This window comes from Cyanistes caeruleus, chromosome 14 (assembly GCF_971803275.1).
Source record: "Cyanistes caeruleus chromosome 14, bCyaCae1.hap1.1, whole genome shotgun sequence".
In the NCBI taxonomy this organism is placed as follows: domain Eukaryota; kingdom Metazoa; phylum Chordata; class Aves; order Passeriformes; family Paridae; genus Cyanistes; species Cyanistes caeruleus.
In genome coordinates this window covers 8,599,991-8,626,560 of record NC_141714.1, presented here as the reverse complement: position 1 = coordinate 8,626,560, position 26,570 = coordinate 8,599,991, and the positions used below count along the sequence as shown (strand labels likewise).

The 26,570-nt window shown below is 38.5% G+C and overlaps 1 protein-coding gene and 1 long non-coding RNA gene across 3 annotated transcripts in view; one reads left to right on the top strand and one right to left on the bottom strand.

Moving 5' to 3' along the window:
- Positions 1-60: 60 nt before the first annotated feature.
- On the top strand, positions 61-2,671 carry LOC111928706 (uncharacterized). Its single transcript, XR_015276450.1, has 3 exons — positions 61-147; positions 276-345; positions 980-2,671. It is a non-coding gene; the product is annotated as an uncharacterized LOC111928706 (long non-coding RNA).
- Positions 1,967-26,570, bottom strand: part of AMMECR1 (AMMECR nuclear protein 1) — a 96,607-nt gene continuing 72,003 nt past the window's right edge. For both annotated transcript variants that reach the window (XM_086850619.1, XM_086850618.1), the window contains 4 exons: positions 20,919-21,033; positions 12,592-12,682; positions 10,811-10,907; positions 1,967-6,353 (listed from right to left, as the gene is read on the bottom strand). In XM_086850619.1, coding sequence (XP_086706745.1) covers positions 6,239-6,353; positions 10,811-10,907; positions 12,592-12,682; positions 20,919-21,033 — 418 coding nt within the window. In that variant the 3' untranslated portion in view covers positions 1,967-6,238. The remainder of the gene's footprint in view (positions 6,354-10,810; positions 10,908-12,591; positions 12,683-20,918; positions 21,034-26,570) is intronic.

Here is a 26,570-nt window from a genome sequence, read left to right as displayed (position 1 = left end):
TCTATCTTGCTTAGAACTTTTTCTGACTAGAGGCAAGTAATATTAGCTCTTTATAATCAGGTGAGAAGATGGAGACTTCTGTCTGAAACAGTGTGTACAGCCTGATGTTGTCTACCTTGCATACACCAGTTCCTGGGAGAACAAGAGGTACTGGGATTTCTGGAATTCTAAGAAGTTCAGTCTGACTTGTGTCTGTTACCAGTCAGTCAACAGCAGTTTACTGGCAGACTTACTGCAGGGTATAAAATCCTTTACTCACTGTCCTTGTCTTTCAGGTGTAGAACTCAGGAAACTGGTACAAGGATGCACCATCCATGCTTCTGCACTGCTCCTAGCCCAGCTTGGGTAATGCTTTGTGGTGTCCATTACACAACACTTCAGCATAAGATGGTAGAACATGCATAGAAGTTTTCAGCTCACACCTTTGTTCAGAAAGCTGCTGTAGCAGCTACAGGACTGCACTCAGCCCCACACTACAGGACAGCAAAGTAGTTTTAGTGCACTTTGCAAATGCTTCTGGCTGTAATAAACATAACTGCAGCCTAGTTAAATGTATTCTTGTGACTCAGTAATTTCAGACAAGCAGGTTATTGCCTTGTGTGTGGTTCTTGGAAAATACTGTTATTGGAAAAAGAACATACTGGATGTGGCCACCCTGTATTATTACATATCCATTGCAGAGTATCCAGTCTTTCATGTGGCTGGGGGAAAGAACCAACTCTCCATCTTAATTTCTCTGGAAGAGTATAAAGACTGATGAAACAGCTAAAGTAGAAATCCAGTGTGAATTGCTGTATGACAGCCTGAGCTGAACCAACAAGCAATTTCCCACTGTAGGCACTGCTGATTATTGTCAGCAGCTTTCTGTAACTAATTAGAAATCAGCTTTTATTGTTTAATACCAACAAATCTGTAAGAATAAGCAAGTTTCTTCATCTGAAACACCCTTAATGATACTTTCTTGGTTTGATTTTTACAGTATGGGAATTGGAGAGCCGGCTAAAGCAGTGAGAAGAGTGGAAACTCATTGTAGGAAGTGGTAACTAGCTCTGCCTTATAATGGCCTCAGGGTTTTACACAGTTGAGAGTAATGATACCAAATGTGTGAGCCAGCTTCCATCACTGGATTAGTATTTACCCAGGCAGGTTTCCCTTCATGTTTGTAAATCTTCTAAATCAAAGCTTCAGAGCAAGTGAAGTAAGGGCTGCATCAGACTTCAACATCCAAAGGTGACATAGATTCTACTGCTCTGTTTTCAAAGACTTTGCATCTACAGACAGCAGAGCTATTATTACAGCACGAGGCAAGCAAAGCCCTTCTAAACTCAGAGCTGAATTCCAGGGAGATGGAATACTTTATCTCAGGAATTATCCTACAGTGGAAATATGCTCCCTTTAACTCAGAAGAAAGTGTCTCTCAGTGCACCAAGAATTTGGCTGAGGGACTGAAGTTCTCCAACTCAATTTGGCAGCAGCTGTACTGTTGCTTTGACAGAGATGCTTCAATACACATTGGCACAATGTTCTGTTGAACAATCTGGCAGTAAAGGGGTACTGGTGCTGTGTTGCTGACACCAGTGTAACTGGTTCTGCAAAGAAATACTGCTTCAGAAGATTGAGATCACTTCTGCCTCTCACAGGAGAGAGCTCAGGCTTGGGCAGAACTCCATGTGTAAAGTTAGACATAAGAAGTACAAAATAGAATTGGAAATTGATGAGTATTTATACTGATAAAAATACTGAGATAAATAACTGATGTAGCTGATATAAAAGGTGATTTCACTGGGAGTGTTTAGTGAAAGCTGCATGTACCTGTCCCCAGTTTGTTCCTAAAGCAGGCAAAACGGTAAGACAGGAAAATGTTTCTAACACACCATTAGTCTTTGACCTTCTGCCCAGGTACAAGTGCTTCAATAAAAACATTAACCAAGCCACACAAGCAGAGAAACATATGAAGAAATAGTGATTATTTTTCCTTATTTTATTGGGTAAATGACTTGAAAGGTAATAACAATAGTGTTAAAACTACTACAATATCTTTCCACAGCCATATCTCACAGACTCACAGATAACCTTCTAGCATTTTTATTTTTCCTCATTTTTCTCTTTTTAAGCCTTAGTTATATGAAAATGCCCATTTCCACAGTTTCTTCACACTAATAGCAATTCATTGTGGAAGGAAGAAGGATCTAGTTATAAAGGAAGGGGGTTCAGGTAATCTGTGATATTACTGTAATCAATTGAGTTGCTAAGGAAGGAAGGAAAATACCGAGGCCTTACAAGCTACTCCAGGTAGCTCTAAGCCCGCTGTGTCTCACCATGGCATTGAAGGTAACTCAAGATGCTGGTGAACAATTCGAAGTAAGTTTGATTTTTTTTTTTGGTAACTTATAAAACACTAAAATAACTTAGAAACTAGATCCAAATATCTTTAAAAGAAGATATTTTTTATACAAAAACAGTCATAAGTTTTTACAAAAGTTGCAAACAAAAGTTTGTTTTTTCAGTGCGTTTATGTACCAGCGCAATTACTGAGTCCAGAGCAAAGAAAGAGGTTTTTCTTTTTTATTTTTTTTTTTCTTTAACAGTAAAAAAAAATGAGGAAAACATATCTTTGTATATAAAGAATCATTGCTGGTCTTAGGAATAAATGTTACCAGAAACTCTTAAATCTGAGAGGCACACTTTGGATTTCTCTCTTTTTTTTTAACTTTTTCTTTTTTTTAACATAAAATGAAAGTCACCAGTTTATTTAAATGGAGGAGATACTCAGACTCCCCAAATAAACTTAATTCAATTAACATCACTAGCAAAAATCAGTTAGAAACTGTACAAAAATAAAAAAGTTAACACATATAATCCTGCAGGGATTTTGTAAGGACTGGAAGGCAGGCTTTAGGAGCAGCATTTGGGCATGGCTGGAGGTTTCTTTGGTTCGATCTAACACACATAAGAGATGTAACCTACTCCAGACAACAGTTTTAAAAACCCGCACAGTTGAAGACAAGTAAAGGTCCATATATAAACTCCAGGTGTGCCAGGGCTGTGCCCACCTTGGTTCCAGAGTGGGGCTGAGGTCAGGACCGGAACATCCACCCCTGCCAGAGCAGCATCCGCTGGGATGGCAGAAGGAAGGACACTTGAAGCATCACCGAGTAACAGCTTTGTGTCAAGTCTATGGTTTGGTTATCTAACTCAGTTTACAGCACAGAGTTTTTAGGAACATTAGGCAAGAGAATGAAAAAAAAATAACCCAACAATCTCTTCAATGGAATAAGGCAAACTGAGTAGTGCTCATAAAAAAAATCAAAAAAAAAATCAGCATTTCAACTTCACAAACAGTGAAATAAACTACTTGGTTGTACCTTAATTTCTATAAAGTACCCCAAATGAAAAGCAAATCTGTAGCTAGCCCCAACAGTACAGCTAAAAGCTATTAAATATAACTACAAAGGAATGACGTTTGTGAAAGCAACTGCTGATCAGCTTTAAGCAAACAGACCTATGCAGTGCCATTGGATGTCACAGGGAGCTGCATGATTGGTACAAAGAATCCCACAATTATAGAGAAACAATCTGCAGCAGTTCAACAGAGTATGCTGAGGAGGTAGGTGCCCTAGAAACACTGTAGGTAGACTGATTACTCCAATGTTAAAAAAAAAAAAAAAAAAAAATCAAACAATCTGATTGACCACAGACTCTGTAACAGTTTTTTAATTAGTGATACAAAACTCTGGTCCAGAAGGGTCTGGCATGAGCTCGGTTCAAAAGCACACCTTTACAGTTTGTATAACACCCTTGAACTGTATTTTTAAGCAACAGCTAATAAGAGATAGACAAAAATGCATTGTGCATTATGCTGTATACAAAAAGGAGACAAAAACTATCCTTTTTTCCCCCAAGCCATTGTGGGAAGTATTGCTGACCTTGTCCTTAAAATCCTGCAGGATTGTTTATTCATCAGTATATCATTATTACACTGGTAAGAAATTCTGTATAATATCTGCATATATCGAAGATTTTTTAAAAAATCTGATATGATTTTAGATCCGCATGACCAGTCACGTGACCTTCTTGAGGTTGATTAGCACCTTTCAGTACATATATATTTTTATATATAATAGATCTTCTTAAAAAACTTCTAACAATGAGCTCATGCAGAAGCACGAGCGAGCTGTAACGAGATGACATAAAGATGGGGTTGGATGATTTTTTTTCACAACAGAATGATTCAGTTTGTGCTCAGGTTCCCTATAAGGGCAAGAAAAAAAACCAACACAACTCCATCAGGTAACCACTTGTTCACATTTCCACTTGAAGACTAATTCATCTAAAAGTGTTCCCCAAGTAGAAACAAGACAACATTATCATCCAAAATAGCCTCTGTATAAACATCTATTGATTTTTGCAGTTTCTGGCTGGTATCTTCTGGCTCCTGAAATTTCAGGCCCTCCACTTAAAAATTAAGGCATCGCAACTGAAAATGGTAATATTTGGACATAAATGCTGTGGATGAAGGAATAGCAAAGACCTTCCACAAGAACCTCCACAGAAATTAATTGGCAGATCTAATCTCACACAAGGGATGAGCATAATTTATCCTTATCTGACTTTGAAACCCTATTGAAACATTTTACAGTTAATCAATTTTTTTTTTAAAACAACTGAATTTTATCTATTTGATTTTTATATATCTATGTATTTATAGACATTCACTATTCAAAGTAACTGGAATTTCTGCTTACTGTGGTTTACTCACGCCGATTAGGAAGGTCTTTTCTGTAACAGGTGGCCTGTGCTGCCACAAGCAGCAGTGGGAATTCTGCAGGCACAGGAGGAAGGAGTGAGCTCCTTCCATTGACTGGCCTTGCAAATAGACCACACATACCTTTTACTAAATCCTATTTTTACAGCAGAAAAAAGTTCCAATCTATTTTCTTTCTTCTCTTATGTGGAGGGGTATCAGAATTATTACACAGTACTAACAGCTCTAAAGCACTATTCCTGCAATAGATGAAAACATGTAACATTATGGCATACTTGTCCTTGGCTCTCTCCCAACAGTCTTTTTTCTTTTATTAAACAAAAGTTAACTTGATCCAGCTATTCATGACTTGATAAAACTCAGTAAGATCAAGAGCAGATGAAAGAACAAAACAGGGATTTCTCTTTTCCAAAATAAGTTTGCTAATAATAATAATTAAAAAAAATAATCTCAATTTAAAGAGAAAGAAGTGTCCAAAACCCTGATGCCAGAACAGCCTCAACAGGGTTTGCTAGAATGTCTGGAGTACATGTTTTCTATGAATTTTATATATAAGTATATAATTATGTTATAGTCAAAGGCACTAAAATCTAAATCCATTTTCTTCCTAATATGACATCTGCTACTCACAGTCTGTTTTTAGGACACAATCCTAATTGGAGAAGACAATTTAGGACACACACGCCTAATTTGAGTAATCAGAAAGACATCATCTCATTACAAATGCATCTCATGACTACTCCTGACAGGCCTGTGCTGCCCGTGATTCCCAGCACAGGATGGGACACAAAGGGGTCCTGTATTGGATTGTGCCCTATCATTTCGGCCACTTGATTCTGAAAATGCTGCCATGTTAACTTCACCTCTTGCTGTATGTGAGTTGCTTCTCTTCATCTCAAAAAAGCATTCTGTATGTCAGCCTTGGTGTTCCAGCTGTTTGTGCTGGATCTGGAGATCCTGTAGAGAGCTACATGGAATCTTTACTGTGAAGGTGAAATATTGTACACACGTCATTAAGAATGTTATGAAAACACAATTCATTGTCTACTTCAATACCTGCATCTGATATGTTTCATTCCCTATCACACCCATTAAAGCAAAAGCCATGAATGCTTTTTGCTAAGATTCCCTAACTTCAATCCTTAACCTCTTCCTTCCATCCACAGTTACAGAAAGCCTTGATTGATACAATTCAATGTTAATGAAGTAGAAATTTAAATTTTCATAAAAAAGGGTATATGCTGCAAAAAAATCTGCAGTGACTCAATAATAAAAAGGTATGGGTTCTTTGCAGTAATGCAGTTTTCCCTCCCGTTGCCATGATTAGCTGAACCAACTAAGGAGCCTCAACATGGCAACGGAAACTATCATCATAAAATGGTACAGTAATAGAGATAGCTAGACCAAGAAGGGGCAGGGTCTCCTGGGAAGAGGTCTGCAGAGAGGTCCAGTGACTGGTCATGCGGCTCAGTGTCAGGAATAATGGTTGTATGGTGGAAGGGGGTGCCCAATACCATTCTGGAAGTGATGGTGTTGACGATGGGCAAGGTACTCTGTGTAGCTCATCGTCATCTTTTCACTGCGGTACCTGGCAAAGAGAAGAGAGGCCAATTCAGGAACTGTTCCCAGAAGCTGCAAGTAGCACCAGAAATGCTGCACTGCTGGTTTGTTTAGTGGTAAGAGCTCTCTACTTCTGATGCTGGGAATAAGACTTTCAGCTGCACAAGGGAACTACCACAATTGTCAAGGTAATTTCCTGAATCATATGACAAATCACAACATAACTGCATATGAAAAAACATTCTAAGCAAACAAAATTGCTAAAAATGGTTGCCTTCTATGTTGCTTGAAGTAGAGGGAATAGATAATGTCCTGTATCTTCAGCCAACTCACTACAAAAACTTAGTAGGAAAAACCATAAACAAGCACTACAGATTTTTGGGCTGTTTTTAAACAATCAGTATCAACTGTCTGCCAAATTCTGCTTCTAAAATTATCCCAGCTACATTAAATGTAGTTATATTCTTAATTGACTAGAACCACAGAATATCTCCAGTTGGAAGAGACCCGTCAGGAACATCAAGTCAAACTCTGCTCCTCATGCAACGACCTAAAAATAAACCATATGGTTAAAAGCATTGTTTGGACAGCCCTTGGCCTCCAACAGGCTTGATGCCATGACTCTGGACAGCTTGTTCTAGTGCCTGACTACCTTTCAGTAAAGAATATTTTCCTAATGTCCAGTCTGAACTCCCCCTGAGGCAGCTTCATTCCCTTTCCTCATGCTCTACTGCTGGTCACCTGAAAGAGGAGATAAGCAGCTCTGTTCTACTGTCCCCCCAGGGAACCTGTAGACACCAATAAGGTCTTTCTCAGCCCTCTCCAAACTGAACGAAACATGTGACCTCAGCTACTCCTCCTGAGTCTTGCCCCTGAGGCCTTTCACCATTTATGGTCACTTTGCTCTCATCACACTCTATAATTTGATGTCCTCCTTAGAGAGAGACACCGAACTAATTTTACCAGGCACTGAAGTGAGACTGGCAGGCCTGTAATACAAGGATCTTCCTTCTTCCAAACAGAACAACATTTGCCAGCTTCCACTTGACCTGGGACCTCTCCTGACTCCCAAGTCAGTTGAAAAATAATGAAGAATGGTCCCACAAGAACATCCCCCAGCTCTGTGTAACTAAAAGCAGAATCCAAGTCCTGAATACATCTGCATCAGCATTGTCTGACAATGAGGAACACAAGGTACCAGTGGCTACTGGGCCTTGCTGAGAAAGCAGCAGCTCTTCTCGAATCCGTAGGGATAGTACATGGCACCCAGTGAATGGAATTTCCACTCCATGGAAACAATGAGGGTCTCTGCAGGTAACACTTGGCTGTGCACAATCAGGGGCAGCTGCACAGCCCCCGCACAGCTCTGCAGATGGCAGAGAATCCTCAGCTGCTGACCCTCTGCATTCCAGACCCCTCTGACTGCTACCTACCCTCAGTTCCACTACTTTTTAGCTCTCTCTTTCAAAACATGGCCAGAACTGCTGGGTGTGAACCTAAAGGGAGTGACAGACTCATGATAAGCTCAAAGCTTTTGTCACACATAGGATGTTCATTTTAATTCAGAAGTCTTGAAAAAGAAATTTAAAGCCCTTATTCACTCCTTCAATAGGTATTTGCATGTATGACAAGAAATTATTAAAATTAGGTTCTAAACCAGGTTGTCTAGTGCTGGAAAACAGTACTTTAATAATACTGTCTAATCTGTCAGCAGAACCTGAGATTTCAGGCAAGTAAAACAGGCAGTCAAAAAACCCCTTTTTCTGAACATTAAAAAAATTATGGTTCACTTATATCACTTATCAGGCAATTGATTTTAGTAGCAGTTTTATTGTTGTGAGCTTAATTACACTAAATATAAAGCTTTTTGTGAGGTTTTGCGGGGGAGTGAAGGTGAACTTTAGGTTTTTTTGTTTTGTTTTGTGCTCCATGTCATGGCTCCAAGCAAAATCATGTAGCAGGAAGAAAATGCGTGCTATGTGTGATTTTTGTTTAATGGAAAAATACAATCCTTACTTACTGAGGTGTACAGAAATTACCTATAGCATTATTACTCTTGCCCTCAGCTATCTCCAGATTCTGTTTTTGAATATTCTTTTTGAAAATAATACAACAAGGTGTACAGCTGAAACAAATTAAAGGGAGACTGGGGTCTTAGACTTGGAAATCTAGCTGGCTTCTGTAAATCCTTCCTCCCTAATTTAACCTTCAGAATAAAATGTTTCCTTTACTCAGAGCTACTCCACAGTAGTTAGGTTCCTGTAAGGATACAGAATTTGAAACACTCATTAAGACCCAAAGTCTTTATCTCTTTGAAGAAGACAAATGGTCAAAACTTCCTTATAACCTAAGATTTTTAAAAATCCTATTTCTCCATGCATGACTATCTGGAGTTCAGCAGTCATTTTACACTGCAGGCTTATACGAATAAATGACTTTAAAGCCTGTCATGGGGTGACCTTACATTTAAGAAAACTTTGGGAGCTAAGGAAGTTGAAGCTGCTGGTGGCTGATGGGAGTTTTTTCTCCTGACCAATTATCGGTCATTTCTAAGAATTGACAGCAGTTTTGACCATTGAAAAGTGAGATCAACTTGTGAACACCACCTTAAGATGTACAGTCAGAGCTCTCTGGTTCTCTTTGTGTTTCCGGCTTCTGACAAGGTAACGAGCCCGCCCCCCTCCAGGCCGGACAAGGCTGCGGGGGGTGGGGGCGAAAGGGGAGAAGCAGAGCCAGCCAGCCTGGTTTAGTTTGTAGTTTCTGCTGCTGGAATGAAATCTGACACCATGAACACCTGCAGCTTTCCAAGACTTTCATTCTTTTACTACCTGGATAAAAACGTACAAATTACTCCTTTTTTTCCGAGAGAGAGAGAGAGACAATCAACATGAAGATGACGGTGAAGAAAAGAGTTAAGTTCTAGATGGGGAAGAGAGAATAAGGAGATGCATTATTAGCTGAAATACTTTTCTGTTAAAGCTATGGAGACAATAACGTTCTGAAAAAAACCTCCTTTAATTCATGACAGAGTATATTGGGAGGAATGGAGTGTTCAAAGTGTGGATTTTGAGCAAAAGGTAAGAGTAATTGTGATACAGTGAGGTGCTGGAACAGAGTGGAGCGAAAATTTGAGGCCTTGAGGGCAATGAGAAAACTGTTTCCAGAAAAGTTCACAGAGACAGATGAAGAGGACTTCTACCTTTGAATAACTTACCCTTAAAAAATTATATCCCTAGACTCAGGGCCCACAGACACCTCAGAGTGATGTGAAATGGGAGGAGTGAACTGATGACAGATTTCCGGGCAGCTGGCATCAGAGAAATAGAAAACTATAACAGAAATAGTTTTCGCATGAGAAACTCCACAGATTAGCAGAAGAAGACTTCTGTTCCTCTACAAAGACTGATGAAAAGACTCTAGCAAGAATTTGGACTGTTTTAAACACCAAAGTTCCGAAGTTTTTTTGTCTCTATGTTGTCATGTGAACAAGAGAATGGTGGGTATTGGGGGATAAAAGGGTTTTCTGGAGGTTTATTCTGGTGCTCTTATTCTTTTAATTTTGTTAATAAACTTTCTTTATTCCTTTTAAGTTTTAAGCCTGTTTTGCTCTTGTTCCAATCCATATCTCACAGCAAGAAATAAGTTTTCTAGTAATTTTTTAGTTACTGCTTTAAAACCACAACATTTATTTGGTGCGTTGGCCGGGAAAACGAAATTGGCAAATCTAAACCACTACAAAGCCATTTCTACAGACATTGATACAGACTCCTCTTACCCTTCACCACCTAACAACAATATTATGGGCAGAGTATCTGCTGCTAATTCTGAAATACTTTGGCTGCCACACTCTAAGGAGCCCTCAAGAACACGTTTTAATAAATTAGCAAAGTCAAACTAAACTAGTATGAAATAAAATATTAAATTCTTGTCTCCACTCCTGGGAATACCCTGACATAGTTTCACTAGTACACTGGCTGTCAAAGCAGTGCATGGCTTGCATGTCTCACACTTTAAGATTAGGGAAATCTGTACTCCATAGGGCATAACCCAAAGGTTTCTCTGAGGACCCAGCAGATTACGGATCTGAGGGGCTTCCATGGCAATATACCAGCAGCCCTACCACACACCATCTGCCCAAATACATCTAACAAGAGCAAGTAATCCCTGTTAACCACAGTCCTGAACAACCACTACAGACAAAAAACCTTCTGTGAGAAGCCAGAGCTGAAACACTGCTGCAAACATGCAGAGTTATCAACCCAAATATGCAGGTACCCTGACATATCATGGCCTGGTATTTAACAGCTCTTACTCCTTAGTGCCACTCATCCCTGTGCAAGGCTTCTCCTAGGTCTGTACTGCTCTTGTGGAAACAAAGCAATCGTTTGAGAGAGTTCACCATTACCATCTGCAGGAGCACTTACCAGGAAGGAGCACCTCCCAGCATTACAACAACAGGGCTATGCGCAGTATCCCAGCACATACCTGGTTAGCTTTATTGTTTTCCTGAATTCATTAGTAATTGGAGCTTTGTAGCCTCCTTTCCTCAGCAAGGAATCTATGGTTTGAATGTGGTCCCAACCTGTTGAAATTTACAGCAGCAGCACGAATTAGTGAGAAATGAAGCAATAGGAACAGATTTTGCAAAAGCACAGTACAGTGTGTGGTGCTGCTGAGAGCGCAAGGGCTCTGCTGGCATTTGGTATAAATCAAAACATTACTCCCTACTTCCAAACAGTTGAAGGAAATACCACAAGAAATTTAGGATTTCTTAACACACACAGCTTAAACAGCATATATTTTTCATCTCATAGCTGAAATATATTAAAAGAGAACCTGCTCCATCCAGGTGTCCTACACTGTGTGTGTGATACAAAACTAAACTTCCAAAACATTCAGTTATGATCACGTATCACAGCCACTCTAGACATAAATGGTTATGAAAAACCATTGGTATATGGAAAACCAAATTTCTGTATATAATTTAAAATAATTATTAGCCTAACATGTGCACAGAACTTGAAATCAGACTTTTTCATAAATATCATTTCACTTCACAGAGATATAGCTGATTTTAGAACAACAATATATTATAGGTGTCTGGTTAATGAAGGAAGATATGGATAAAAAATACAGATTCATTACTGTACTCAATAAAATCTTCATGCTATATTAACCTCCTATTTATTTAAAAGCTCTCATATTTTACATAGCCATTAGGCATGTTCTTTCCTAAAGATGCAATAATTAGTTACATTGTTCCATTAAAAAACCTGCAAAAAACACAGCAGACTTGGGCACATACAAAATACAAATGAGTAGCTCTGGGGACTTTAAAGAATCAGATTGCAATTCATGGTCTACTAAAACTAATCAGAAATTCAGACACATACCCCCACAATTCCTGAATTTTAAAAAGAGCTTGGAACACTGCTAGACTTTTAAGAAACTATCTGGAAACAGAATTATCAATTAAAAAGGATTCTCAGTAAAGGTAACAGCAGAACCCTTTGTAGACAAACTTATATATGAAAAGGTGAATAAAAAATCAGCAGTAATACAAACTGTAAAAGATTGAGACAGACTAAGACACACTATCAGCCTGGGAAATAAAAAAAGTAAGTGCTCAGAGTCAGCAGAAGACTGCTCAACAAAATCTACTCTATTTTTTTAAATTCACAAGCTTAAGTCCATGCTTCTATTAAAAGGGACTTTTAACAACATTATTTCATACTACCATATTGAAAATAATTTCCTTCCATCCATTAAAAACTCCGTGAAGTCAGTGTCTGTAACGGGAATTGAGTACTGGCAGGAAGTACCTGACTGAAAAACAACTTCATCACCAGGAATTCAGGAATAAATCATAGTTAAGATAATTGTCCAGCCATCCCAATGCTTAACAGAGCTTCTTCATCTCCCTCATATCCCAGCCTAGCAGCCACACAAAAATTGGAAGCTTTTAACAACTGTTAGACTGGCTGACAGCACTGTACCACCCTTCCACATTTTATTTTCCTATAGCTACACTGCATTTATGACTGGCTTAACAAACAGCTACAGTTTACTGAATCCCCATAGAAGACTGACACAGGCATGTAATTGGCATTTTATATAAGAGACTTCTTACAATTAAATATTGCTCCAGCATCTGACATCAGTGCAAAGTCAAATATTGCACTTTAGCTTTATATATATATATATATATATATATATGTATGTTTAAATTCTTCACCAGATCATATGAAATAAAGTGCAACAATGACCTTGCTCCTTTGCAACCTCTGGTAAGTAGGTGGCCGTGCGCTTTGATCCTTTCTCGTTGATGAATTCTATTCTAATGCCATGTACACCCACCTGCAAGAGATTGGCAGCTTCATTAGTACATTACCAGAGAAAAGATACAACAGCTTTTTGACATGGTAAAGCCTAAAATGTGAACTGTTTGTTCAGTGATTAACAGCATTTCACACAGTCTCAGAAGGTGGCACTGCAGTGGGTGTCATCTTTTTGAGAGGTGTTCACTTACAGCCACATAAGCTCAGCAGCAGCATAGGATGTTCCTCTGCTCCCCACCATGCAGCTTTATTCCTGGGCTGGAAGAAATCCAGCTGAGGAGCTGAAGTTGTTCTGTCTCCTCTGACACTGTTACCATTGTTGTTGCTAATAAAATCACCTGGTCACCAGCTATAATCTGAGGCAAAATAGCTGTGCTCAATCTAACGAGGCTTCAACTGAGAGCATTAATTTTGTTCAAAGCAGCAACCGAATGATCAAAGATTCATCACACTACGGACTTGAGTCTGGAGCCTTCAAAATTTCTGCTCACATATGAGGAGGAAATGGAAATATTACAAAGTACTCAGCCTCAAACTCCTATTTCTATGCTACTAAGAACTGTAACGTGACAAAATGACAGCATGGAAACCAAAATTACTAACACCAAGGAGCTGGGTGCAGATAAAAATCCAAATGACAAAAATATTGCAAAAAACCAAAAAAAGAGAAAGAGGCCTTTCCAGGGCATTGTTTAATTCCCTGTTTTCAGGTTACAGTAATTCTGTGGAGAGTACCTGCACTGGGATCAGGCCATAAAAGATATTCCACTGCCAGAAGGTTTTCAGTTGCTTTTGAATTCTGTGCACAAACACAAAGCATTATTAGATGGACATATTTATGCCCACATAACCAAGATGTTATTTCCATTTGAATCCAAAGGTCCCAACACTGCACATGTAAATGAAGAGTTAATGTTTTAAAAGGGTATCATGTTGTTTGGTGTGGCACATGGTTGTGGACAGAAATTTAATCAAAAAATGCTGTAACAGTTTCTCCAGTGACAATTTACTTACTTTACCATAACTGCAGGGCAGTAAAAAAAAAAAAAAGAATACTTACAAAGCTCTAGCACTTCTTTAATTAACATATTTGCTTATATTAAGAGTTTAATTTTTAAACTTTTCATTCTTATTATATACGACATAAGCAGAAGAAATGGGAGGAAGAGTCTTTTGTGGCTGGCCATGACCACAACCATTTTTCCCTATGAATCTGATATTCATAAATGGGAAAAATGTAACTTTGTGACTAAGAAATTTATTTCACTGCAACTTTCAATGTGTTATTTCATTACCAAACACTCCTAAACACCAACTTTCATTACATGGATATATATAATCACTACAGAGATCAAATCTGTACACTCAGAAGATATAATTATGAGCCCAAAGGCCTGAATGTAAAATGAAATTATGTTAGAAGCTGAAAAAAACTAGAGTTTATGTCAAAACCAGTAACTTTCTGTAGCCGGTGATTTTGTAACTGTGTATATTCAGTACTAAGATTAAGTATTTCCAGGGTTTGCATACCTTTAAATCCTGCAGAATATAAGATTCTAAATGCTACACAAGTGTTTTGCGTAATAGTGACCATGTAATATTCATGAGCCACTAACCAAGAGCACTAGTGATGTATAAAGTATGATGCAACAGTAAAGTTGCCTCACTGCCTTGGATCTTCCCCATTAACCATTATAATGGACTTTTACGCCCATGCCTGTAGAAAAAAGGGATGTACAGCAGAGGAAAATTTCGTAACATCGTGTGGAGCATGAAGTCCAACTGCGTAGCTGAGCAGGACAAACAGCTTTTCATTGTTCAACTCGAGCTACCAGACTTGACTTAAATAAATGGAAGCCACACACAAGCAAAGTAAAAATGATCCATACCAAGACTGGCACGGGCACAGCGCAGAATTTATTTTAACTTCCTCAAGAGACTGGTGTTCAACTGATGCAAACTTCTGTGAGATTTCCCAAAACAGCACTCTCCAAGATGGGAGGTATGGACTGGGTATGTGGAAGGCATTAACTGCCCTGCTACCAGGACCAGTACACACCTTCCTACACAGCCTCAGGGTTCTGCTTCTCAGACTAAAAATACTGATACACTACAGGCAGCATTCTGTAAAACAATATTTGTCTGTGAAGCTTAGAAAAACAAACCAATCTTGTGCAGATGGAGCTGGAGTTCTGTCTCACCTATTACCATTTATAAAGGAAACGACTGCCTACAGGTATCCTCTGGAGCTGAAAAGGGACCACAAAACTGCTGCTTCAGCCTCCCACGTGGATAGGAATATATTTAAATTGTTGCTATTGGGAGAAGAAAGCAAGATAAGGAGATAGGCAAAAAACAATCTCTATCAATAGAAATATTTCTAATGGGTTTTAGAGAATGAAATACTGTGTCCTATATAAGCAGTACTTGTAAACTTTCTCATCAGTTTTAAGTGGTCAGAGGCTACATAAAATTAGGTTCCATGACAATATTAAATTAACAGACCTTTCATTACATCTAAGGATTGCATTAAGCTACATTATTTTACTTCAGAAATAACCTTTACAAAACTTCAGACTTTGTTGTGTATTTGAACACTTTAATATTAAATTTATACATATTATTTTTTTAATGAATTCTTTATTCCCATACACCTTGGAATGAGAGAAAATATGTACATGCCACACTTATTGTTTTGTCAAGTGCCTATGGCACTTACCAGATTACTGCCCACAATACCTCTCTCTATATATAAGAAAAAATTGTTCCCAAGTCCCCTCTGACACCAAAACTGAAGCAATTGTCCTGATGGGCTATTCTGCCCCAAGGCTCCGAACACAGTTCATCAATTTGCTCCTCCTGGACTGACTCTCAAACCATACTGAGAGGAAGAAATAACATTATTCTCATTAGACCATCCACAAGGAATTTGGATAAGCACCTTAACATCAGGCCTTGCTGACACTTAAGTTTCTGTGAACTCCACTGTGGAGGAAATTATCATCCAATAATGGTTCTGATCAGTTATATCTACTGCACTGAAATCTGTGGCAATTTTCATGTAATCACCACTAATTAGTTTAAGATTAATTAATTGTAAAATAGTTGTTCAGAAATACATTAAAGGAGGTAACAAAGAGACTTTTACGGAGAATCCACGTGGAATTCTCCAGAGCCAGAGCAGTGCAACATCCCCTTGGTGTCAGGAACAAGCATCTGCCTGTTCCTTACGCCCACTCACTGTCTGTGTTCTCCTGCATCCCAGACCTTCTGCACAGCCTGTGCTCACATGCCAATGGCACTGTGACACCCTGCTCTGGGTTAGGGACAGCCCTTGTACTAACTTACGGTTTGTCAGCTCAATCTCTGCAGCAACCTAGAAACTTTTTCCAACAAAGATGCTGGCCTAGAACTTGCACAGTATTCCTTATGATAACACAGAACAGTAACTTTCCCCTTTATTTACCTAATACTATGGAAACAGCTGTACACGAATGTTTTTGGAAACAGAAACTTTCAGATTAAGTGACTACTGTTATCTTCTTGAAGCCGATCCCATTTAGTATTAGCTGAATTCTACAGCTTTTCAGCCCCACATTTGCAGCAAATATGCTGGCTTCTTTCTGACCATCTTCAATAGCATCTTAATACTACATTCTGATTTAACAACAGAGGTAGAAGACTCGTCAGGAGGTTTGTTGTCGACTTCATGTTAAGTATAATCATTCATTTACATACATGGAATCGCTGAATATTGTCCAAAGAGAGTAACATTGAGATCCAGACATTCTTCTCAGTTCTACAGAACAGAATCTGAGAGCCACTGGTGTCATTGCACTTGAAGGCAGGAAAAAACTTCCACAACTCTTGAATATACCCACTTTGTCAACAATGAAAATCCACCTTTCAGTCAACACTACTGACTACAGCTATTTAAGCTAATATTTAAACCAGTGCACACAGACTAAAGGCCTTTTGTATAAAGACAGCACGTACAATTCTGCCAGGTTTTACTTTACTGAAGAACAGCAACTTTGGGAAAAATACCTCTTTCAAGGTGTTTTAAGGAAGAGCTTTAAGGAATGCTCAAGTCTAGCCAAAAAGTTCTTTGCTATAATTACATACAATTTGCAATGTATGCTTTAGATCTTCCTGTTTATGTAACTTTGCAGTTTAATGCCTAAGGCCCTGGCTAAGCCTTGACTTTACCTGGACAGAATATTTACCAACAAATCCAGATGTTTTTTGCACAATTTGCACTCAAATTGTTATTTGAGTCACTTTTTAACTTAGAAATTTGACCCTATTAATATGACAGCTGGATCAATTTTGATGTGGGCTTGAAGAATCATTTCTGGAGGTGGTTATCCAATCCTTCATTGATTTTGTTGTTTGTTTGCAAACTATGGGATGCTAGTGCAGTGTTTTAGTAGTTAATAGTAATTTTATATCACATGTGTTGTTAATAATGGTTATTATTTGATTGATTTTTAACTGCTCTAAGATTTTGCTTATTCACTGTGTATTTGGTTTTGTGTTGATATTGATGTGCATGATGGAAGTACATCTCATTTTTATTTTTTTTTTTTTAAAAAACAAAAACAGGGGGAATTGATGCCCTAAAAGCATTTGATTAGTGTAATATGTGCATTAGAAATTTGGACCACAATGATGAAATATTTACATCAAAGATTTAGAAAGATCATATAAGCTGAATTTACAATTAAGTGTACCACAGCTAAGTCAAAATGATTTATTAATTTCAAGGAGAGAAGTTCCTGTGTTTTGTTCACAGGTTCAAAAAGGTCACTTATTCATCTGACCAGACTGTCTGCCTCTGAAAACATGAGATCCAGTGAACAGAGAAGTCACCATACAACCTTAGAACTCCAGACAAGATCAGAAGTGGACCTGCCAGGACACAGTTGTGTCTGAAAACTATACAGACAGTTTGCCAACAGAAATTTTATGTTGTTATTATGATGTTGTGTCTCTACCAATTTTTTTTCAGTTATTTTCTGTTTTAAGATTTAGAAAGATATGAAGAACAACCCAGAAATCGATGCCCTCAGTCAGTCACTGATCGGCTGCCAGCTGACATCATAGGAGCAGCAGACATTCCAAGACTGAATCACGTTAAATCATAGTCTGTGAGAAGAATTTTGTAAAAGATCTAAGGGAGTATAGAGACTCCATTTGACTGTATTTTTGTTATTGTAACTGTATTTTTACCCTTTAAGCAAATTGCTTTCATGCTTAGATTGCATAAATACCAGAGCACCAGTGTGTTAAAAGTAGTTATAGTTTAAGATAAAAAGTTTAGCCTGTGTGATAATTGTTATTTGTAGGTTATTGATAACTTTAGAGAAGATATGAGTATAAAGTGTAAGTATTCCCCCTTCAAGAGTTAAAGTGAGCATATTTGAAAGTTCATTTAACTTTAAACCTTAAAGGAATTCATTCAACAAATTACAAAAGCCTGATTAGATGTGATTCTGGAAGCATGGTGTAATTTGTGTGTAACCAACTGCTTATAGTAATCATGCTGTGTACAGTCCCGACCACCTGTCTGCTAACTAACATCCAGAAGCGACAGAACATATAGGTCACTTTGGCACACTTGACAGGCCAAAAATCAATGTGTCTAAGCCTAGCCACACCTGGAGATCCTTTTCGCACCTGTATTGTAGGAGTCCCTGAATGGGATCCTCAAGCATTTAAAGGTTTAGTTAGCAATAAAACTCAACTGAATCAATTGACAATGTTACGAGAGTGCAATCACACCATTGGCTTCTCATCAAGACAACTTGAAGCCTGCTGGCAAGCAAAAATCATTGAAGTTCTCAATGTTACCATAGGGGCCCCGGAAGAACTGGACTTGTTAGGCTCCACCAAACCTCAGGTGGATGGATAATGTTTGAGCCCCCAACAAAAAGCCACTCCAACAAAGTAATGCAACACTGGGCTACAGTTAACCCTATAGTTGATCTTATCAATAACACCGAAAGTAAAGCCTTTTATTCACAGTGCGAACTCACAGGACAATCACCAAGGCGATTACCTAGTGCAATATTCTTAATCTGTGGAGATAGAGCATGGAATAGAATTCCTGCTAGCCCACACGGAGGACCCTGTTACCTTGGAGAACTTACTTTGTTCCATCCAAACTTACACCAATTACTGAATAAAGCTGGTAAAATAAAAAATATCAAACAGTCAAAGCAAAGACTGAATGAATTACAATGTGATGATGTTAGAGACCCAGACATTTGGGGTCATGGTATAATATGGCTAGCCTCCTTTTCTACTCTGGGAGCAGCTGCTGCTAAAGGCTTGTCAACTCTAAAAAGGCTTGCTTGTTGGACCAGGAAAGAACTGAACTTAACATCAACAATATTAAGTGAACTTTCAGCTGATGTGAGTGGTGTACACCACGCCGTATTGCAAAATCAAGCTGCAATTGATTTCTTGCTCTTAGCACATGGACATAGTTGTGAAGAGTTTGAAGGTATGTGCTGTTTGAACCTTACTGATCATTCAGTTTCCATCCACAAACAACTAACACAGCTACAGAATGGGTTACATGCCCTGAAAGAAGATACTGACCCCACTGGAAGCTGGTTAGCCAACTGGGGCATTACTGGATGGTTGAAGTCTCTTGTGCTGGAAGGGGGATAAATTTTACTTATGACACTAATAGAGATAGTTGTTTTAAGCTGTATGTTATCTTGTATCTGTAGAAGTGTAAAACGAATCCCATCTAAAGTCTGGCTTGTGCAAAAAGAGAAAGGGGGAATTGTAGAAGAACATTTTGATAGAATAAAAGCATGATATTTTAGTAAAAGCCTGTCTGCACAAGCCAGCCTTTGGTATAAGTGACAATATTAAAGGCAGTGTCCTTGAAACTCTCCTGAAGCAGCAAGAATAAAGAAAAACAATAGCCTTGTGTATTGAGAAAAGAATGTAAACAATATGTATTAACCAATAGTAACTGGCTAAGCCTGTGGACCCTGTCGGACCCTATAAAAGCGTGCTAAAGATAGAAATGAACGACATACGCCATACTTCTGTGAAGACTCGGTGCACAGTCTGAGCGGTTTCTCAATACATCTCAATTCAGAATTACATATCAGAAGGTAAGAAGCCCTTGTTACTATGAGGTGAACAGGAAACATGTCTTTGTTAATTTTCAACTACTGTAAAATTCGTAATAATGAGCTTACTGCTCATACCCTCCTCTCAGACAATGGGGCCTCTTACGGTTCTAACAAGTGCAGTTTCTACTAAATATACATTATTTATGTCCAAATACAACAGAAAGCCTCTTTTTCTCCAAAGAATTTATAAACATTTAGTCAGGCTAAATTATTATTAAAGGGAAATACTGTAGTTTTTGTGGTGTCTCTGGCATTACGTCTGCTATTCTATGAAAATTTCAAAATTTTTCTTTTGGCCACTCAGATTCAAAGAGGAATGCAACATGATGACTAAGATGAGTTCATCTTAAGTCAAGTACTTTGTTTTTTTCAAGCACCTAATGACAAATAATTTGGGAAAAAGAATGTTACAGACTAACATGTCTATCAGTATACACTGTCACACACGTCAGCATTTGCTTCTTCTCTTTTATGCTGCTGTTCAAGAGGATGCATGCAGGTTTCCTAGAACCAGGCAATTAGAATAGATTCAGCCCCATGTATAAACTGTGAGAGCAATAATTTACATGGCCTCACTGTATGAAGGCTTTGTGAGGTATATGCAGGACACTCTGAAAGTAAATTAAGTTTGGGGGAAGATGAATGTCTCTACTAAGCTAAATGAAGCAGCTTGTTATGGGATTGCCATTTTTTGCAGTGCTTGTTTCCAGAAGCATACATCAGACTGTTAACTTCCATAATGGAACACCCCTTTCCAGAGTCAGTGGATTGATCTACCAGGTAGATGCTGCAAACAAGGCCTCAGGACACCCTTGCTCAGACAACACCTTCCTTGATGGAATCTTAGACATAACATAACATAATCTTAGACAACTCTGAGTGCCTTTGTGGGCAAAACCACAACTTTATTCCATTTGCATGGCTCAGACTCTTGAGCTAATGACAGTTTTATAAAAAAAATGTCATTTGAATCTATGCACATAACCATCTGTACAGAGTTCAAAACACTGACAGCTACACTAATATATGCAGATAATTTAAACAGTGTGACCTCAGCTATAGATGTTCATTTTCATAAAAGATATCTGACATTCTTACCTCCCAATCCATGTAGTCACACACATCTTCAAAGTTAGTGAGTAGAGACACTGAGCAGAAAAGCCGTGGCAACTCATCCCTCGTCATTGGGGGGAAACGACTATCTTTAAGGGCACTGTTGGAGACAAAACAGAATTTCCAAGGATATTTTTTTTTTTTTTTAAAATATCAAGGACCTAATCTGAAAAGTATTAAGCACAGAAAAGAAATCCTGATGAAATGATCAGTTTGATAATCCAGTCACCAATGTAACACTGATCAACATTCCAAGTTTTTTCCTTAGACATTTGTTTTGGTTCTTGGCTGGCCAATCAGATATGTTCTGAGGGTCATTCTGTCCTGAGCTGGTCTTGCTACTATGACAATCTTAATTAAACACCAGCAGAAAGCTTTTGAAAAAAACTTACAAAAGCAATAGCTCTTCCACTTGCAACTTGTAAACCTCTTTCAAAAAGGATTAAACTTCTCAACACAAAGTGGAGTGTGAAGTTCTATAACTTGCAGTGATCAAACAATATAGTAATCAAATCATAGAACTTAATTATTCAGTGAAAAAAAAATCCAAACAAGCAGAATATTCTCTAAAAAAGACTAATATTCATCCTTACTAGCAAAGGTGAATATAAAAAGGCAAAAACATCCAAGGGCTTAACAGACCTGTAAACCTACAGGACTAGGAGATTCTGCAAAGCAGATGTCATGATTAGTAACAGGGAAGCTTGCAAACAGCTAATCCATGGGTGATGTACTATTCTACAGACAAACGCACCTAGTGGGCTAAAATCCACACCAAGGGAAGCTACCTGAGCACAGGCCAGCATGCCTGGAAACACACAGCAAGCAGTGCCATGAAAAAGAACATCTGTAAAAAAACTACTTGCTTAAGTTTGGTTAAGAACCAGTTCAATTGGCAAAGTGAGGGTTAAAGTGAGGATGGTGTCTCAATCTTTTATTCTCTTAAGCTTTAATGTGAATACAAACATGCTTATCCCCAACAAAAACAGCAATCTGCTAACTAAGTTTTTGGATAAGTAAAGAGAATTTAAGAGACCTACTGAAACACTACCAAGCTCTTCACATGTCTTGTTGTTTCATCTAACAGTTAGATTGTTCTTAATTGTTTTACTTGGCCTAGAGCCAGTGGCTGCCCACTGCAAATCACAGCCATGATACAATCACAGTCACAATATAATTACAGGCATGATATTAGAACAAGGGCTGCAGGCTCTGCACCAGAATTGTTTTGTATAAATAGTAACAGAACTTCATTAAAGTGGACCACATAAGGACACATGAGAAAAAAACAACCCATGTGAAGTTTAACTAAAGGAAAACATCATATGTATAACCAGAAATAGTTTCCCATCAAGAACTCGTACCATACACTGAAGAGTTAAAGTAGAACCTACATTTTTCTGGAGTGGGGGGAAGGCAAAATTTTTGTTGCAGATATTACAGAACACAACATAGTATTGAAATTCAGACTCCGAAGACCTTTTCTACACAGATCTGTGAAGAACTGGGAACACTAAAGAGATTTAAAGCATAAGGCCTATGATATCTAGCTAATGACTTCCACTGAAGATGTATCATAACTGGGTAACGCTGATGTAGTTTTCCAGGCTGGCTTTGAAACTGCTGGAACCAGGCAGAGTTACCATCCTCTGCTCTCTGGTGTTCAGAGCAACATCAGAGATAACTCCTATAGCCACAAGCATACCAAAACCATCCCAAAATACCAATAACCTAATCCAACTTTCAAATACCCCAACATGATGGGGAAAATTGTGATATTTCTGCCCAGGGAGACGAAGATTTAGTTTCAGATAAGCATTGTTGAAGTGAGAGGAGTGGCTTTAAAGCCTAGGAAGAATAAATTCAATCCCTCTGCCTCAGGGGATGTGTCCTGTGAACCCAGTAGGAGTTGCCCCATGCCTGGACCCCTCGTGGGGGTGGCAGCCCAGGGTGTTCTGATTGGTTCTGTGCCCCTGGGGTTTCTCCCTTGCAATGTCCTTATTAGTCCCCAACCGTAAACTCTACCCTGGTCCTTTCCCATAAAACCCCCACCCTGCCTCTGCTCTAGGCTCTTTGCCTCTGGATTTAAGCTGAGTTTGCTCCTGTGTTGAATAAATGGTTTCCTGAGCTTAACCAAGCAGAAGCCCATCTCGTTGAGTCCCATGTCAGCCACCAGTAACAGCAGCCTCCCTGGACATGATCCTCTGGCCCCAGAATGCAACAGAAAATTAGTAAATATACATATGTCAAGGGAGGATAATCAGAACAGAAGGACAGCTCAGACCAAAAGTCCATCTAGTTTTAAGTCTACCTAGTAATAAGTCATTACCAAGAGCAGGTGGAAAAACGAATGAATACAAAAATATGATCACAGTAAATGTCCTGGGGTACCTTCCTAGAATACTCTCTGGGAATCCAGTTATTTGTAGCTTAGTTATTTTGAGTCAGAGATGGGATCACTGTACTTTAAAGCTCTTCTGAATTTTATTTTTTAAGTTCCTGTATACATACAACATTTTACCCCTTTTTAAATAAAAAATTATGCTTAGAAACCCTAATCATCTTCCAAACCTAAACCCTAATCCTAAACCACATTCCTACTACAGGCTTGCTTATTTGCAGATGGCTCATTTCCCCAAGGCCTGCTGCATCTCTGTCATACAACCAATCTATGTGAACACTACTGAGAAACACTCAGACATACAAGCATTATTTCATCAACAAACAACAAATTCAGTTATCCCTACAAACAACTGTATGCACAGATACTGCTAATATTACTTCAAATCTGTTTCTCAAAATTTTTGCATCCATCTTACCAAGAAAAACACTTCCCATATTGCAAGAATTTAAAGCCTTCAAAAGGTTGGGGTATTTTTCCCTTTTTTGCACAGCTTGGTACTGGAAGTTTGTCTTTGAATTTCAATTCCTATAGCTGCCAAAATCTACTGTAAATTTAAACTTTTTGAGGCAAAGGTTGTCTGTGTGCTGTGGGTATAAGTCTGATCCCCACAAAGGTAGCAGTAGAACTCTCCAGCAAATGTCCACTCACTGAAGATCTGCTGCATTGGCAATGAGAGATGATAAACCACCTGTAATTTAGCATTCTTTAAGTTGCACAGAAACAAATCTCATCCCATGCTCGTGTAAGTCATGTCTCAGAGAATCAAAGAATATCCTAAGTTGGAAGAGCCCCATCAGGATCATCAACTCTGGGCCCTGTTCAAGACACCCTAGCTCAAGTACCCCACTTAAACTGAACTCATAATTTGAAACACGATGAGCCAAATCATGACAAATTTAAGCACTGATAAAAAGCTGAGATATGAAACCTTCAGGTGAACAGTGGGAGCAGGAAGGCACACAAAGGTGTAAAAGCCTCAGGCACACAGAGGCAGCCAAGTGGTTCAGTTTCAGTGAGAGCAGTGTCATGCAGTGACCAGCACATGCTGAGCAGCAAGCTCACCTGGCCTACTCCATTCTTCAGTAAGTGACACTGACGCTAACACCTTGTCTTCATGTAACCACCTCATGATAACTAAAATATTGCTATCAAATGATAGAGCAATTTCAATTATAACTAACTCTTGCTGAATTGCCAGGTGCTATTCCATCTGTACAGCATGCTGGAAAATTTATCCTCGACACCTCCAAGGCTACATACACTGGTGCACAGATCCTGTCTCAAAACTCCTGCTGCTGGAGGTGAGAAAGCTGGCAGAATAAGACCAGAGATTTGGGTAACAGCCTCTGACACCACTCTGACTACACAGAGTATTGCTGTGATATTATTCCTCCCTGTCTTCAGACCCATTTGGTCTTTCAAATTACTTTGTCTCTGTTGTTTCATAAGTAAAACCCAAATTTACCTAGAGAAATTTGTACTTCGTACTGACAATCAAGAACTGGAATAAAACCTAATGCAGGGAAATGCCAACAAGAGAACATCTACGGATTAGCTTAACATGAAATACTGTCTCCTAAGAAAATTTATGAGACAAAAATTTTATCAGGCGCCAGTTTCAGAAGAACTACCTTAAAACTTTGTAACCTTTTCCTAATGAGTTTGGATATCACATACTACTTCAAAAACCAAGATTTGTTTTATTGCTCTATATTACAGTTAGAATACCAGTCATCTTCTCAATCATTCTATTATTGCTACCATGGCCCGAACCCTACAGTAACTTCCAGATACCTTTGCAAAGCCTAAAAGCACACCAGAGCTTTGTAAAGTCACTTCACAGATGAACTGCTTTCATTTTTGCATTTCTCAATGCCTGATTAGCAGGAGACATATGGCATTAGAGATGCTTCCCTTCAAAACTCAGCCATTATCCTTGAGTTTGAACTTCATCTCTGTGGGTAGCACATAAAAAACCATCTATGACTGTTCTCATGATGCCAATGGAACAAGATGGTGCCCAGCAGTTCCTCAAGGGCAGCTTCCACATCATAAAAATCTCAGCTTTCAATGCTTGATAGACTGACACACTCTCAGAAGCGTCAGCAGATGTCAACACCTAGTCAGCAAAGATAAAAATCCTTGCATGAGCTTTTACTTTTGGCATCCCTGTTCTGGGAAGAAACAGAATCAGTTTCTACAGGCAGCGGTTTAGCCCTTACCATACAATTCACACACTCTAAAAACGTCTATGGATGGAAATTCAGACCTGAGCCTCTCCTGACATGTCACTGCACTTGCTATGTGCCTCTTGGTGACCAACTCCCATTGAGCAGAAAACAAGGCAATGCTTGCTTTCCTCAAAAGCTTGTCACTGGTCTGAACTCAGAACAAAAAAACACCATGTAACTGTGGGTAATCAACAGTCTTAATTGGAACAGGTGAATCTGTACGTATCTGTACTTTTATAGCCTTAGAATATGATTTTACAGGCTTATTTAATGCTGTATTTTTCTGTCAATTCTTCTGTTAGGAAAAAGAACAAAATTTGGCATATTAAATACCAAGTATAAAAAATATTAACTCCAAATTTTTAAAAAATTTTAACTCCACAGAATGAAGGAAGGGTAAGTGGAAATAATCAGCAAAAGAAGTTGAAAAAATTAGGTGGAGTTCAAAACTACTTTTAAAGAAAATCCCAATAATTGTAAAATCGTTTCCCAGGCCATCTGTTCATGCCCAGAAACAGATGATATATATTGCTGTTGACTAAATGGAAGTACACAGTACTTCCATTTAGAGAGCTGAAAAGAGGCAGTGTCAAGCAAGGGGAATTCTAGCTGGCCAATAAAAGGGCATTAGTTTTTCCCCATATAGTCTGATCCATGATAAAAGTGAAGCAAGTAAAGTCAGAACTGAATCCTTTTTTTCAATTGAGGTTTATTTGGCTACAGGAAATGCTTATCAGTAACTTCATTTTCCAAGGACCACTCCTCCTTGTGGAGGATGTGCAATATAGAAAAGCCTGCAAACACTTTAAAGACACTGAAAGTAAAAAAAGAAAAGGGAATTGCTTGAAGTATTTTGAGTTGCTGTGACAAACAGCATGATGATTCAAAAAAAATTATATTCCTTACATATTTATGTTCCTTAAGACTACATCTTGTTTTCCATAAAATACCACTAGAGAAGCTCTTACAACAACCTGTAATGATAGTATGTGCAGGTGAATC